The sequence below is a fragment of the Ooceraea biroi genome, chromosome 10 (assembly GCF_003672135.1).
Source record: "Ooceraea biroi isolate clonal line C1 chromosome 10, Obir_v5.4, whole genome shotgun sequence".
In the NCBI taxonomy this organism is placed as follows: domain Eukaryota; kingdom Metazoa; phylum Arthropoda; class Insecta; order Hymenoptera; family Formicidae; genus Ooceraea; species Ooceraea biroi.
In genome coordinates this window covers 228,704-242,984 of record NC_039515.1, presented here as the reverse complement: position 1 = coordinate 242,984, position 14,281 = coordinate 228,704, and the positions used below count along the sequence as shown (strand labels likewise).

The 14,281-nt window shown below is 38.3% G+C and overlaps 1 protein-coding gene across 4 annotated transcripts in view; it reads left to right on the top strand.

Moving 5' to 3' along the window:
- Positions 1-14,210, top strand: part of LOC105281516 (glycerophosphocholine phosphodiesterase GPCPD1) — a 22,411-nt gene extending 8,201 nt beyond the window's left edge. The window contains exons 1-15 of one of the 4 annotated variants that reach the window (XM_020032335.2): positions 169-440; positions 1,782-1,893; positions 1,983-2,200; positions 2,343-2,512; positions 2,636-2,814; positions 2,918-3,055; positions 3,140-3,250; positions 4,999-5,152; positions 5,315-5,468; positions 5,657-5,882; positions 7,485-7,565; positions 8,936-9,091; positions 9,227-9,654; positions 9,897-10,032; positions 10,090-14,210. In XM_020032335.2, coding sequence (XP_019887894.1) covers positions 1,855-1,893; positions 1,983-2,200; positions 2,343-2,512; positions 2,636-2,814; positions 2,918-3,055; positions 3,140-3,250; positions 4,999-5,152; positions 5,315-5,468; positions 5,657-5,882; positions 7,485-7,565; positions 8,936-9,091; positions 9,227-9,654; positions 9,897-10,032; positions 10,090-10,356 — 2,457 coding nt within the window. In that variant the 5' untranslated portion in view covers positions 169-440; positions 1,782-1,854 and the 3' untranslated portion in view covers positions 10,357-14,210. Of the gene's footprint in view, positions 1-168; positions 441-503; positions 1,364-1,781; positions 1,894-1,982; positions 2,201-2,342; positions 2,513-2,635; positions 2,815-2,917; positions 3,056-3,139; positions 3,251-4,998; positions 5,153-5,314; positions 5,469-5,656; positions 5,883-7,484; positions 7,566-8,935; positions 9,092-9,226; positions 9,655-9,896; positions 10,033-10,089 lie in introns of those variants that run through there. The other 3 variants (XM_026973238.1, XM_020032337.2, XM_011342783.3) reach the window with 3 other exon arrangements.
- Positions 14,211-14,281: the final 71 nt, after the last annotated feature.

Sequence of the window (14,281 nt, the reverse complement as noted above, 5' to 3'; positions counted from 1 at the left end):
CTCTAACGCCTGATCCATTTCATTTAAATGCAGGAAGTGTAAGTAGTGCAACTACAACGAACAGACTTCTTGTATGTACTTTCTAAACATAGCCGTTTTTCAGTCAAAGTACGCCTCTCTATACCTGCAGTCGACCTATGATCGATGCGCGGCCAACCATCGCGTCGCCGCTCGTCGTCTCTCCAACGTTCGTGCGCCGCGTTCGTGATTGTTCGTGCGGAGTTGCGGACAGCGTTGAGCGTTGTTGCGTTTTTCACGTTAGAACGAGCGGTACGGATGCGTTACGATTATGTCGAGTCCCGCGAAGTATCCGAAACGACTCACACGGGCGTTCGTTAAATAACGCGAACCGCCAGCGGAGGAGAACATCGATCGCAAAGTGGGTAGCCGAACGACCAGTTCTCGGAACCAGATCGAGCGACTCGAGACTCGTCCACGTCGTAAGTAGCTTCGTTTGCGATCAACCGACATGCGACAGAAAATAGCATGCGCGATGGAAAGAAATGATCTCATTTCGAGAACGCAAAAAGTTTGCCGTCGAAAGAGAGAGACTCGTCGCTCTCGGAGCATCAACCAGCGAAACTCGGCCATGTGTTCGTTGGCGGCATCGTGAATTTGAACCCTCGCGAGCTGCACCCATCCGCAGCTCACGTCGCTCATCGCGGCTCAAATCGTCCGGAAATTCAGTCTCGTCATCAATTTCATCCTGAATCATAGAATGCGCGGTTAATAGACTAACAATAAATGCTGTCGCGAGGTTCGCGCCTCGCTGTACTTTGGCGTCGCTCCCTGGAAAGTCGATTTTTTGCCAACGCTCGCTTGCTCGCTTACTCGCAAAGCGAAACTGCAATGGACGCGGACATTTGTGCGTTTTCTTATAATTGCACGTTGATGCGTCAACGTGCGCTTTCGCAAGCGACTTTCTCCGCATCGTTCCGTTTCTCGTTTCCCGTTTCGTCGCGAGCGACGCCGATCGAATTCGTCGTGTCTTCTTTGTGCCGTTCTCGCGCCCCCGTTGTCATCGCGCGGATGGAAAGACCGGAAAAGCTCAGTTTCCACCGACGTGGCAAGCTTGTGTGCACACGGACACACAATAATCGTCGTGTCACGGGAAAACCCGTTCGTGCGCTCTTCCGTTTCAAGGAACGAGCGAGTGTGCGCTCCTTCGTCGCGAGTAACAATACGTTGAAAATCGACGCTATTCGGAATTACTCGCATTTGCAAATTGCAAATAAGCCCAAAATTTTGTTTTGTCAAAAAAGCGCCTCGAACGTGGATTTATAAGCACGCGATGCGATGTCGCATTTGACTTGTAAGTGTTTAAACGTGTACAAGACAGACTCGAAAAGCAAAACATCATTTGGTTAGTAATCCCGAGGCAGCTTGAATCATAAAGCATTTATTTTAGTTCGTAGAAAGATATATGATAGTATATTACGTGGATTTTGAACAGCTTAGTTCTTAATTCTTATGTTAGTTTATCTTAATCCTTAAGTAGGTTCTACAATGAGAATTTAAGATATAAATTAAGATTGAAGCTTTAAGTTTTAAGCTGTAAGAAATTGACCAATCTACAGTCGAATGTGAAGAAATGTGAAGAAAGAAATCGACTGTGATTAGCCAATCTATTACGTGATTTAAAGCTTAAAGTTCTCATTGTAGACTCCAACTTTAGTTAGAAGGATCTTTCCTATTTGTGTAGCTATTAGTCATTGCTTATCTTTATCTGGAGATTACATTTTTACATGAAAGCTTCAATTTTTCTTTCTTTAATGCGATAGAGAAGAAACGAGGAGGACATCAAACCAGTGCCAGCCTAGCATCACCGAAGTGGCGGTCGAAGAAAGTTCCAACATGAGGGGGTCTAAAAGAGACTGGGTCTTCAGAGTCCAGGTACTTGACAAACTCTGGAATATTGATTTTGCTTTTATGCTTTAATTGCTGCTTGCCTGCGATAATTCAAATGCTTATAAACAAAAAAGGTACCCGACCTGGAGAAGAACGAAGTCGTCTATGTGGTGGGAAATCTACCTGAACTAGGTGCTTGGAACCATAACCAGGCTATTCTGCTGTCACAGGAACACAACAGTCGCAGGGAATCTCCCGTGTTGTTTGATAGTAACAGCAGTGGCGAGTTTTATAGCAGCGATGGAGATGCAGCTGACAATGCAGCTGATGGCATATTTAACGATGAGGCAGAGTAAGTTCACAAGAGAGCTGTATTAATAATTTCCTATAATTATAGAAATGGAGAGAAAAGAGGAAATGTACTCGTACGAATGTAAAAGATTATTGAGCATTATTGAGTTTTACCTGTTACGATGTAAATGTAATAATTTCAGAAGAGAACGAATTTTCTCAGAGAAGATTGCTTTACCTATCGATGCTGATGTCGAGTTCCGATACTTTATAGCTGTTGTCTGTCAATCAAACGGCACTAAAAATTCGGCCAAGACTCTGATTATCCGCAGATGGGAGACTCACATGACACCACGATTGATTAGAAGAAATAGTACGTATTTACTGAATAGTACTCTCCTAATGATCCGTAATTGAAAAGAAGGAAAATATCAAATATCATAAAAAATAAAAGATTTTGTGTAAATTATAATATGAAATATAATTTTCTTTGCAGCACCAAGCAATTTTGATAACGATACCTTGCCGGATCCAGAGAAATTCGGCTATCACAATAATTATTGCAAGGTTGAGCGAGGCTGGCTGACAGATGAGACTGTGATACAATTTAAACTTTTTAATAATCCCGTTAAGCTGTGGAAAAACCGGCTGCAAAACAGAAAAGTTCAAATTAAGGTTCGTAACTTCATTTCTTTTTGAAACATTCTAGTGTATTTTACTTGTAAGATTTAATTTCTTCGTTGCGCAGTACAGTGTTATTGTAGTATATATGTTACAGATGACACCCGTAAACCTAGTTAGGCACAATTCCTTAGAACTGCAACAGTTTGGAGGAGACTGTGTAGATGACAGTCTTTCTATGGATACGCAGGATATCGTTGATCAACCCGCTTTTACCAGTATTACAGAGATTGCTGTAAGTGCTCGTTCTCAAACGTTGTTTTTCTCTGTCATGTTGCTCGGTCACTTGAGTAAACGACACCTTACACATATTTGACAGGTGATGAACGATGAAGAGGCTAGATTCAAGAGCCAGGAGCAGTTTGGTCGTCCTTACAATGAAGATGAATTTATGATCTTCAATGTTGCCGTTCGGTATCCCGAAACGATCGTAAGTTTCCGCATCGAGAATCTCATCAAGGCATCATACTATATACACGATTATGTAAAGAACCATTGGCTGGGATTTATTGCTTGCACTGCTTGCGATTTTTTTGTGACAATGTGACGTTTCTGTATCTGGCGATTGATAGTCTGTTGCGTGCACAAGTATCGTGTCCGCTTCCAGCGCTGATGCAACCCGATACTCTGATTTCGACGACGAAATTGGAGAACATCTCCGCGTTACTCGCAAAAATGTCCTCCGCGAAGGAATGCTGCGGAAAGCAGCAAAGAGAAACAGAAAAATCGTTGGCACGGCACAGAGCAATAAATGATATCGGTTAATGGTGATTTACGAAACGAGCTGAGCACACTACGAATACGCATTGACCATACCATGTGAGTTTTCAGTAGACCACGAGTAGGCCGGCCACGTCTCCTCGCGCAACTTGTTCGAATTACTTGGTAAACGATAAATTAAACTTGTCCAGCAGCTATCTCCCTCCTCGGAATTGCCAGCAGTGACGTGCTCGCGCGGTGTCCGCTCCCGAGGAACACGAAGACGACCTGTTCGACTTGTACAAAAGCAAGACCTCCGGTGCAAATGATGATGCTAACATGCAATCTGATGTATCGATGCTAAGCATCGTCTACCACTTTACATCTGTGTCACATGACATCACACAGAGATATGATGGTTTTGATTGTCGTTCACCCTACCAGACCCATCCTTTGGCTGATTTCTCGTAAATCGGCTCGTGCTTTTCGTTTCTTCTTTCAAATTCTCTGAAATTCAATATCAGCCGAATTACCTGCCGAAATGGTGAAACCGGTTTCGACGGAACGAGCTATCTTTGCTCTCTTTTTCTCGTGCTTGTTCGTTCGGGTTTCGGCTAGACCGAGCGATCAACTTCCGTTTCGTATGCGAGTCGATCTGTCGATTTACGCGAGTCTTGGCCATTCCATAAACTCCTAAAAATGTTGCGATATCAACGCTGTCACATCTCATATCCATCTGTGTGCGTCGAAAATGGTGAGATTCCCATCACTCCTATATCCTTTTAGTATACTACTAATATTTTCTAGCTCTGACCGACTTCTTCTGTACCGTACGTGCCACCGCTGCGCGGCCAATGCCAGAATCTATGCTGTCAGAATCTTCTGAATCCGAATTGCAAACGTTGCTGACTTTGCTATTTCTATCTATTTCTATTTCGCTCTCTCGAAATTTAACATTGAATGATCTCGGCAGGTGTTGTGCGTCACCAGGCAGTTATACAGCATTTGGCAATTGTCGATCTGGTTGTTAGATTATATTAGAAATTTGTTGCTCTTGCCTACCAACGATTCGATGACTTTCAAAATTTTTACGCCGTGAAGTCTAACCGGAAGCTTCAGGCAACTTAATCTAGTAACTTTAACTTGATCTGTGCAATCAAGCAATACTCGCGAGTACTTTAATAATCTTTAATAATCGTTAACCATCTCGAGATCTCTTGTTACCAAGATTTCAAAACAGCACAAATCGTTTGTTGTGGCAAAGAAAGAAACAAAATTCTTTAGTAAAAGATAAAATCAGTTATTTCTCTTATTTTATATCGTTTCTTACCTGTCCTCGATCATAGGACATAATTAATATTTCAAATTGAAGCAAGCACGAATAATGGATGAGTTAAAATTGTATTGAAAGAAACATATTGGTGTTGTTGAAAGTGCTACGGTCTTTTCGATGAAGCATTAAGTAGACTGTTTTTCCAGGCGTACTTAGTGGACTACTACGTGTACAGCTCAAGATGTTTCCCAGGAGAACCACCAAATCACATTGGTTTCAGCTACATCTTGCCTAGTACTTTACAACCCAGTGTCGGGCTTCTAACTGTACCAATTACTAGCACGAAACACAGACCTATTGGTGAGTATTCAAACACTTAATAATCTAATCAAATATTCGATTCTATTTTCTACTCACATTTTAATTGTCAGATTATAATTTATTTATTTTCATCTATTTCTTTCTCTCTCTTTTTCTTCCTCCGATATACATGATATTAATATCTTTTCTTTTGCATTATAGGACAACTGACAGTGGAATACGTTGTCATAAAGCCAATTCCGGACTATCCATGGGACATGAGCATTTCGTACGCGAAACACTGGGAGCAGCGGTGGTCCGGCTTAGACGTAGGACACAGAGGGCTTGGCACATCTTTCAAGTTCGAAACGAAGAAGTAAGTTGATCTATATCGGTGCATTTTTAAATTATTACCTTATTAGTACGGTATGACAAAAATTTCCAGTTTTTACAATTTGTACATTTTCGCGTTGGCAATTTAATGATTTCTTGTCTGACAGTAAACTTATTTTGAATATTTTTTCTAAGATGTATCTAATTTAAATAATTATCTTTTTTTTACAGCTGTGCAAACGTGCGTGAGAACACGATCGCCTCTTTGAAGACCGCGTCCTATCATGGTGCGGATATGGTCGAGTTCGATGTTCAGCTATCAAAGGACATGATACCTGTGATCTACCATGACTTTTATGTATCCATCTCGCTGAAGCGCAAGAAGCAGATAGAGGCTATGGATATGTTGGAGATACCCGTGAAGGATCTTACTTTGGAACAGTTGCATCTGCTCAAGGTACTAACTAATCATGGTGATAGTGTCTCTTGTGTTACGCATTCTCATTTCTTTTCACATTTTCCAGAATTGTATAATCATGTTTTTATTCATATCTATTTATTATATCCATAAAGTTTCCATAAATGATTTCTTTGCAGTTGGATCATCAGTTTTGATAATCAGTATGACTACAATTTATGACTGGATTCGTAGCTTTGAATATATGTTTTATTATGTATTATTGTATAATGCAAATTTAACACTTACAGAGAATGTAATATGTTGAAACGCGTTACATATCCACATGTCTGACATGTCATCTTTTTCAGTTATTCATCTTATTCAGTTTTTAATGATTTTTACATATCAATTGCTATATAATAGAGTTAGGGGTTTTGAGATCGTGGAATTCGAATTCGAGATCAAAAAGTGACTTGATTTGCACAAAACTTTATGTTAGAAGATTTTTTGGGCTGATTACGAATATATTGACAATTACGAAATTCAAAATTTCAAATATGGTGTCAAACATGGTGGAAAATAGAAAAAGTTGTGTGATTTCCATAGTACTACAGGCAGATTCGAATATTCCGAATAGAATTGCAAATAAAATCTCGTTTTTAGTATTATCCAGAACTAACAACGAGGATGTAGTGAGTTTCTAGTTCCATCTTTTTTTATGTTTTTTTTTACACCAAATTTCATGCAAATCAATTCATTTTTTTGTTTTTGGTCCACCATTTTAAATGCGCCATTTTTTAATTTTGAATTTACATGAATATATTCTGTGACCGCGAAAACCTCTGAATTGTCGAATTTCGTGCAAATTAAGTCACTTTTTTTTCAGTCTGCTATTTTGGGTTTGTCATTTCTAACTTTAGATTCAAATTTTGCGACACTCTCAAGTACCGAGTTTCGTCAAATTCTAAGAAATTTAACAATAATTGTCCGCCATCTTGAATTTTCAAATTTTCAAATTTGGATTTCGGATTTGAAATCGGCGATTCCGAAACTCTTCCGAGTATTATCAAGTTTTGCTGAAATTGGACTGATAGAAAAATGTATACTTCGAAAGATTATTTCAACCATCGAATATGGCTAAACACTAAAACTTAAAAATAAAAAGCAACTTGAAGGAAAAAAATTATTAATTAATATTAATTAATTAAATTATCACTGCTATGGCATCTATTCGTCATCTTATGAACTTTTGCAAACACTTAATACTTGGGATATGCGATTAAGCCCACGGAGAAACTGTACACTGAAAAATATATATCCCACTTGAAGAAACAATTTAAAAAATAGGCAACAAATGCCTTTTTTAGAAAACATATGAGACAAAACAATCTAAAGTATCTAATTATTTTATGATTTTTCGCTGGCTTAATTAATTAACAAATGCATCTACCACATAGTCATTGACATAATACTAAAGAATGGAATACACGTGGATGGGAATGCTTCGCGTATCGATGTTTCTCTTTTCTCTTATAAAGCAGAAGTATGATAGATTACCTCAGAGGGGTGTATCGTACGTAGACGTCCATCAATTCACACACGAACATAATGAAAAGTTCCATGCTCTTCCGTATTTGTCTATTTTTTGATATTTAACAGGATTGTTGTTACCCGTTGAAGGATTCGTTGGGTAAGGTGCTCTATTTCGTTGATAAAGCTGAGCAGGGGGTTAACAAACTGGTGAGCTTTCATATCGCTTGCGCCGGCTAACTCGTCGCTAAAAATCTATAACCAGAATATTACTCATTCGGCTTGCATGTTTTCTCTAAATGCTACGAAGCCTATCGATACTAATTACCATTGCTGAAAAGTGATTCTCTTCTATGCGACCATAGCGCAACGTTTCGCTTTTCTTAGAAGCTAAAACTGATGTACATCCATCTGCGAGTTTCCTCCTTCGAGAACGACTCTCGGTAATAAAACTGAAAACTGGAAATGGGCCTCAATGAGCGTCTATTTGAGAGATTCACGTAGCTCTCAGTAGCAAAACTCTGATAAAGCAATACAAACTATTGAGCGCCATGATCAGTTTTGTCTTCGCAGCTTTACCGTTATACGTTACTCTCGAAAGTGAAATACGTGCGATGAACTTCAGTCTAATAGCTTATAGTGAATCATAAAATTTATCCAGTAAAGCCACGACGCAAACGCACAGCTACTAAAGTAACATTTCACGGAGTTGCTTCTAATGTTTTTTGTATCTTTAATAAAGGTCGTCAGACACCAGTTTCACCCCCCTACGACTTCATATCCAAATGCTCATGTATGAATTGGATCTCATTCCGTGCGGGGATAGAATTTCCGGACTGAGTAATAATCTTGAACGATTATTAATGAGAAAACCTTGCTGAAGCGAGGCTTATCAAACTTAATAGTTTTAAAATTTGCAAAAGCTAACAATGTTAACGATCGTTTCTTTCTGTTGACTTTTATTCTCGCAGCTTAGTCCCAAAGTATTTCCGTCCGACACGTTCTTGTAAGTCATAGCATATGGCTAATACATCACAAACGGCACAAACAGTTATCAGATATACAGGGTGTAATTTAATTCGCGGCCACTATTTACACAGTGATGTTTCTCATGAAAAACTGAATCGAAAAGTCCTGCACCATTTTGTTTCTATAATGTTTAATAAAGTAGTAATTATTGAGTAAAGTCAATCCTATCAACGCCATCCTTTAGAAGTCACACAGACTGTCTTAAAAGCATGAGCAGTGGCGGAGTACTCACGCACACTACCACGCGCTCGGCTCACTGACGTATACCCGGCTAAAGGCGCTGATTGGATTAACGTTACTCAATAATTACTACTTTATTAAACATTATAGAAACAAAATGGTTCAGGACTTTTCGACTCAGTTTTTCATGAGAAACATCACTGTGTGAATAGTGGCCGCGAATTAAATTATACCCTGTGTATCCGCATAAAGTCAATACGGTTGTTCTTGCTTTGAACGTTTGTTACATCGATAACGATCTGTAATCTGTACTTTGTCGACTCTTGCGACTCGTATGTACACGTATTTCATTAGCAGAAATTTTCTTTCAGGTTTATCACGTGGCCGAAGGACGAGAGAAGAATCCGCGATTCTTCGATGAGGATTTGGAGGATCATCAGCCCTTCCCTATGCTGCAAACTGTACTCCAGGAACTCGAGCAACACGTAGGGTGCAACATCGAAATCAAATGGACCATGCAGTTAAAGGTAAGAATACTTGTTGAATAATATCTCATATACATACACAATACACTTTTTTCCAATAACAATTGGAAATTGACATTAATAATAATTATTAAAGTAATATTAAAAGTTAATGAAATAAAAATTTGTTTTCACTAGGATGGCACATTCGAGCTCAATCATCCATTCGATCTCAATATATACCTAGATATCATACTGAAAGTAGCAATGGAATACGGGGGCGACCGGAAGATCGTGTTCTCTTCGTTCAATCCAGATATATGCGCGATGATCCGTCTCAAACAGAACAAATATCCAGTGGTGTTCCTAACGCAAGGTATTACATCGAAGTATCCGACTTACCACGACCCGAGGTGCCAAACGATACCGATGGCCATGAGACACGCATTGGCCGCGGACATCCTCGGGATTAACGTCCACACTGAAGATATCCTTCGAGATCCGTCTCAAGTCAAGTTAGTCAAGGACGCGGGATTAATCATTTTCTGCTGGGGTGACGACAACAATGATAAGGATACCATTCAACATCTGAAAAAACTCGGCTTGCATGCGGTCATATACGATAAGTAAGTTCAGCAAACGTGTAATTCGTGTAAATAAAACAATAATGTAATGAAATTAGAAGCTATATATCAGGTTGTTGCATAATTTCTGACGTATACCGTATGACGTGATTCGTGTGCTTATCTTCGACACACAATAAATTATTTGTTTTTGAACTGCACTATTAAGATATTAAGATAGTATGTTATTGCGCGTCGAAGATGAGCACACATTTTTATTTTACGTTTTTAATGCTTACTTTTAGAATCGATGAATACAATGCAAAGGAAGTGAAGGAGAGTATATTCTTGGTGGACGCTAGAGAAAGTCAGAAGGAGCTGATAGCTTTGGCGCATTGCAGTCAAACGCCGCAGATCTCAACTCCGCTCAACACAGACAAGGTAAATCAAGGAAGACTTTTCTACTTTCACAGTTATAATAAAGTAACGTTGATTTAGGAATATTACTTGGATCGACCATCAACGACAACATCGCTCGCAAAGAACGCTATTAATAGCGGCGGTGATAGTATATATCCTGTGCCAGGCTTAAAGTTGCCAAGCAACTGCGAGGAGAGCAGGGAGATTAGCGAGATCACCAAGGATTTCAGTGTTTGCGCGAGCACCTTCGGCCATTCGATGAAGGCGAAGAGCATATCGGAGCTGGTGTGCCGACAACCCAGCGAGATTTCTGGAGAGGATGAGGCAGCGAAGGATTGCCTTTGATGTTTTTCTTTCAAGAAAGCTTTTTTCTCGTGGTTTTGATAGAAACGTATCATCGAGAGAGAGGGACCCTACACCAACACGAAAAATGAACATTTTTGTAATTTATAATGCGCTACGTATACATAGTTGATAGGCCGAAGTATTACCGAGGATTCGTCTGTATTTCTGAGATTTGTATAACGCTAGGTCATTCTACGAGCTGTATATAAAATAATCGGAAGTCCGAACGATTAATGTTACTCTGTGTTTTGTCAGAAAAGAAAAGAAGAACTAAGATAATTGTCAATACCTTACGTTTTAATGTTAAATGTAGTCGTATGATTTGTAGTATGTAGTTTACTGCGCGCAACTATAAATTCCACATTAAATTTTTTAATGTACAAGTAATAAAACGATCACATAAAAGTTAATGTGAGATCGGAGACTTTAAGTTTTCCTTACAAATCACAGAGTAATATTGCTTGTTCCCGCTTTCAAATATCGATATACTATGCGATGTGCGAAGAAAAATTGTCCGATTTACTTCAGATCACGTACCATTCCTTCAATCGGTCTACTTTTTCGCACATTGTACGGCATGTGTCGGAAAAAGCGTGTAGCCGAATACTTCTGAACAAATGTGAAATCGATTTTTCTTCAGTGACAATTGTTCAGGTAGAAATTTGAAAATATTAAATGCCATTATAGATAGTCGTTATATACGCAATATTTAAGTAATATTTATTTTTTATTTGTTGGAATGTTACAATTTTCGGTTTAAAAAGAGAAAACTGAAATACAAAGTTAGATAATGGGATCGAAACTACGAGAAACTCGAAGCTTTGAAGAATCTAGACGCGCGAAAACTTAAAACATTAACTTTCTAAATGTTCCAAGATTAGAATTAAGTATGAAAGAAGATGTAGAAATTCAGATTTGTTATATTGTATCTAAAAGTGTTAACATTTAGAAATTCAAAAATCTAAAAAATACTTTATTGACAATAGTTGGTCAATTAATAGCCGGATGGTATTTTCTCTATGGCAAAAATCGAAAGCAAATTGTTCAAAGCACAAGCTGCCGGCTTACAACTATTTCCACACACCCTAGTATGCATCCTAGTACTTTCTAACAAGGACCTTTTCAGTGCTAATGAATTCGACGCAAGCTGTAGAAAAAGATTCAAACTCCCACGGGCTCGTTGAGCTGACGCGGAAGTTACGTTTTTAGTACAAATGTCTTCAGGTATATCTTTATTTAGAATCAGGAAGAAACATTCGCTCCTCCCGTATTTCTTCCGCTAATCGATTTGGATGTTATATTATTAGGGAAAAAAAGAGCAAAACAAGAAAAAGAGCACGATAAAGAGAACAGGTTGCTCGTTACTCGGAGAGCACGCAATGCCATTAGTTGATACACTTTTTACGAGCTGTCGAATAAAAAATCACGCGAGAGCGAGTGAATCCTCGCCCCATGCCTCGAATTGCCTTTTTGACAGCTGTACCTCAAGTTTTAATAATATTGTAAGGTAAACTCCTCTATTTTTCGTAGTCACACATAGGAAATACTTCATTTATATGTCATCCGACACGCGTGCGCGCGCGCGTTCGCACGAGACAATGCTATCTAAACGCGCGTTACTCGACCAGCGTGAAGACGCTCGAAGGAAATAAAGGAAAATCATTTTAACGCCCAGACATTTTTTTATTTTTTTTTTATTTCATTTTCTTTCGCTTCTCTACACCGATGATGAGTCGGTGATGTGCAGTTTTGCTCATTCTGAATAGTCTTACGCTATCGAATGATTTTTGCAGTCTCTTCGTGATGGTTCGCCCAACTTGACAGACGCTCGATTTTCAGGCTGACTGCTCGGCCAAGGAACTCGTCACTGGAAATTATTTTCGATGACTAAATCTCTAAAATGTGCAGTCAGCCGTTCGTACTTTGAATTCGCACCAAGTGCGATCGAAAGCATCATCACCCACTTTCTAAGAACAGTTGTTTCCCGTGCATCATGTTCCCTCGAAGGGAATGGCGCATCTGAACCCTTCAACCGATAGCCTTGTCCATCTATAATGACTGATAATGACATGTACGAGCCGAACTCGTCGCGCCGTCCGCTTCTTCGACTTTTGATAACATGATAATTCGCATCTCTTTCACGACAGGCAAAAATGCTAAGAAGTTTGCCGCGAATAAACAGAAAACCAACGCTTTGCGCGCGGAATTACTTATTACGATCAAACATTAAGATCCTTGTAAGATATTTGTCTGTTGACATCACTGAAGCTTGGCCTGAAATTAATCGACGAAAAGGGCAAAAATTAGATTATGGAATTATTGGACAGAATTGGACTATTAACATTTAACAATGACTGGCGAGATGAAAAACAATAAATCACAAAACTGACGGAACTGTTGAATATGGAGAGGATACGCATAAACGACTGATCTCGCAATGACTGGACGTGCATCTTTGAAATAGTTATACTGAAATACTAATTATTATTAATATTATTATAATAGTAATATAATAGTAATTAATATCGTAGTGTTGTCGGTACTGTTATAATAATTTAATAATATATAGCATCTACTGTTAATATTAACAATACTGCAATATGATAATGGTAATATCGCGAGACGATGCAACCGAAACCCAGTTTGGACGCTTCGCACCGCAAAGGGTTGATCTATCGGCTGAAGGGTTGAATAGAAATACAGACACACACACACACACACACACACACACACAATACGTGTACGCGAGCAACTTTTTAAAATTTTTCACAGAGAAGATAATGTGTACTGCATTGTGGTAGTAAAAAGTTATACGACTGCAGAGCGATTGTATCAATCGTCGAGACTCTGGCACTGTATAGTACATTTGTTGATGGATATAATAGCAAAGTATACACGATCTATACGTTACTATGACATTACACAGCATTAGGCGGGGGGTGGTTAATTCATTTCTTTTTCATTTCAGTTGCCCTGCAGAGGCTGAGTGTCTTTTTAACCCTTTGCGTCCAACGCGAGTAATTGATAAATCAATGATAATAAGATATCACCGGTGAATCCCCCGGCAGAAATAAATACCGAATAAAACGGAAGAAAAATCAGATTATTATTACTAATAGTTTTTTAGAGCCACCAATGAATAATTACCGCATTGATAATAAAATGATATCATATCATTAACGTACATAAAGCATTTGGAGTGCAAAGGGTTAACTCAGGAGAAGCTTAGAGCTTAAATATTCTGATTCAAGATAATAATAGTTTTACACATTGAGCATTTGTAAATAATGTGAGAAAGTGTTTAAGGCATTTAATAATATTTATAAAAACATTTTTCAAATTTAATTTTAAATTACCATTAAATTTCTTATGTAATGTATAAAATTATATCTGATGAAATAAGAAAAAGAAAAGTCGAACATAATTGTAAAACTCCATGTATTTATTTGTCTAAAACTGTTACTAAATTAAATTTAAGTTAAATTGAATATACATGTAGTTAAAAACAATTCTTTCTCATTTTATATAATAAACATATTGTATAATCAATTTTAATATATTTATTAAGAAGGAACAATTTGTTTTTTCCTGTTCAACAATTGATCTTGTGCTATTTGAGTTCTAAGCGACTCCGTGCACTAGTTAGCGAACTTAAACAATTTTGCAAGATTGACACATTACGCCATTACGGCTAAAACGTTCCGGTCTCCGAACTGTTTAACCGATAAGCGTAGCTAAGATTTCTAATAACGCGTTTATCTATCTTCACTTTCATTTTATTTACGTTATATGATACAACGATGAAAAGAATTGAAGTAATTTATTCTTGCCGACATAATAAAACATTTGTATTATCAAAACGCTTGTGTATCGTTAAACCAGCAACTATAAGACAGAAAAATCTTCTAATCCCCAACTTTTCCCT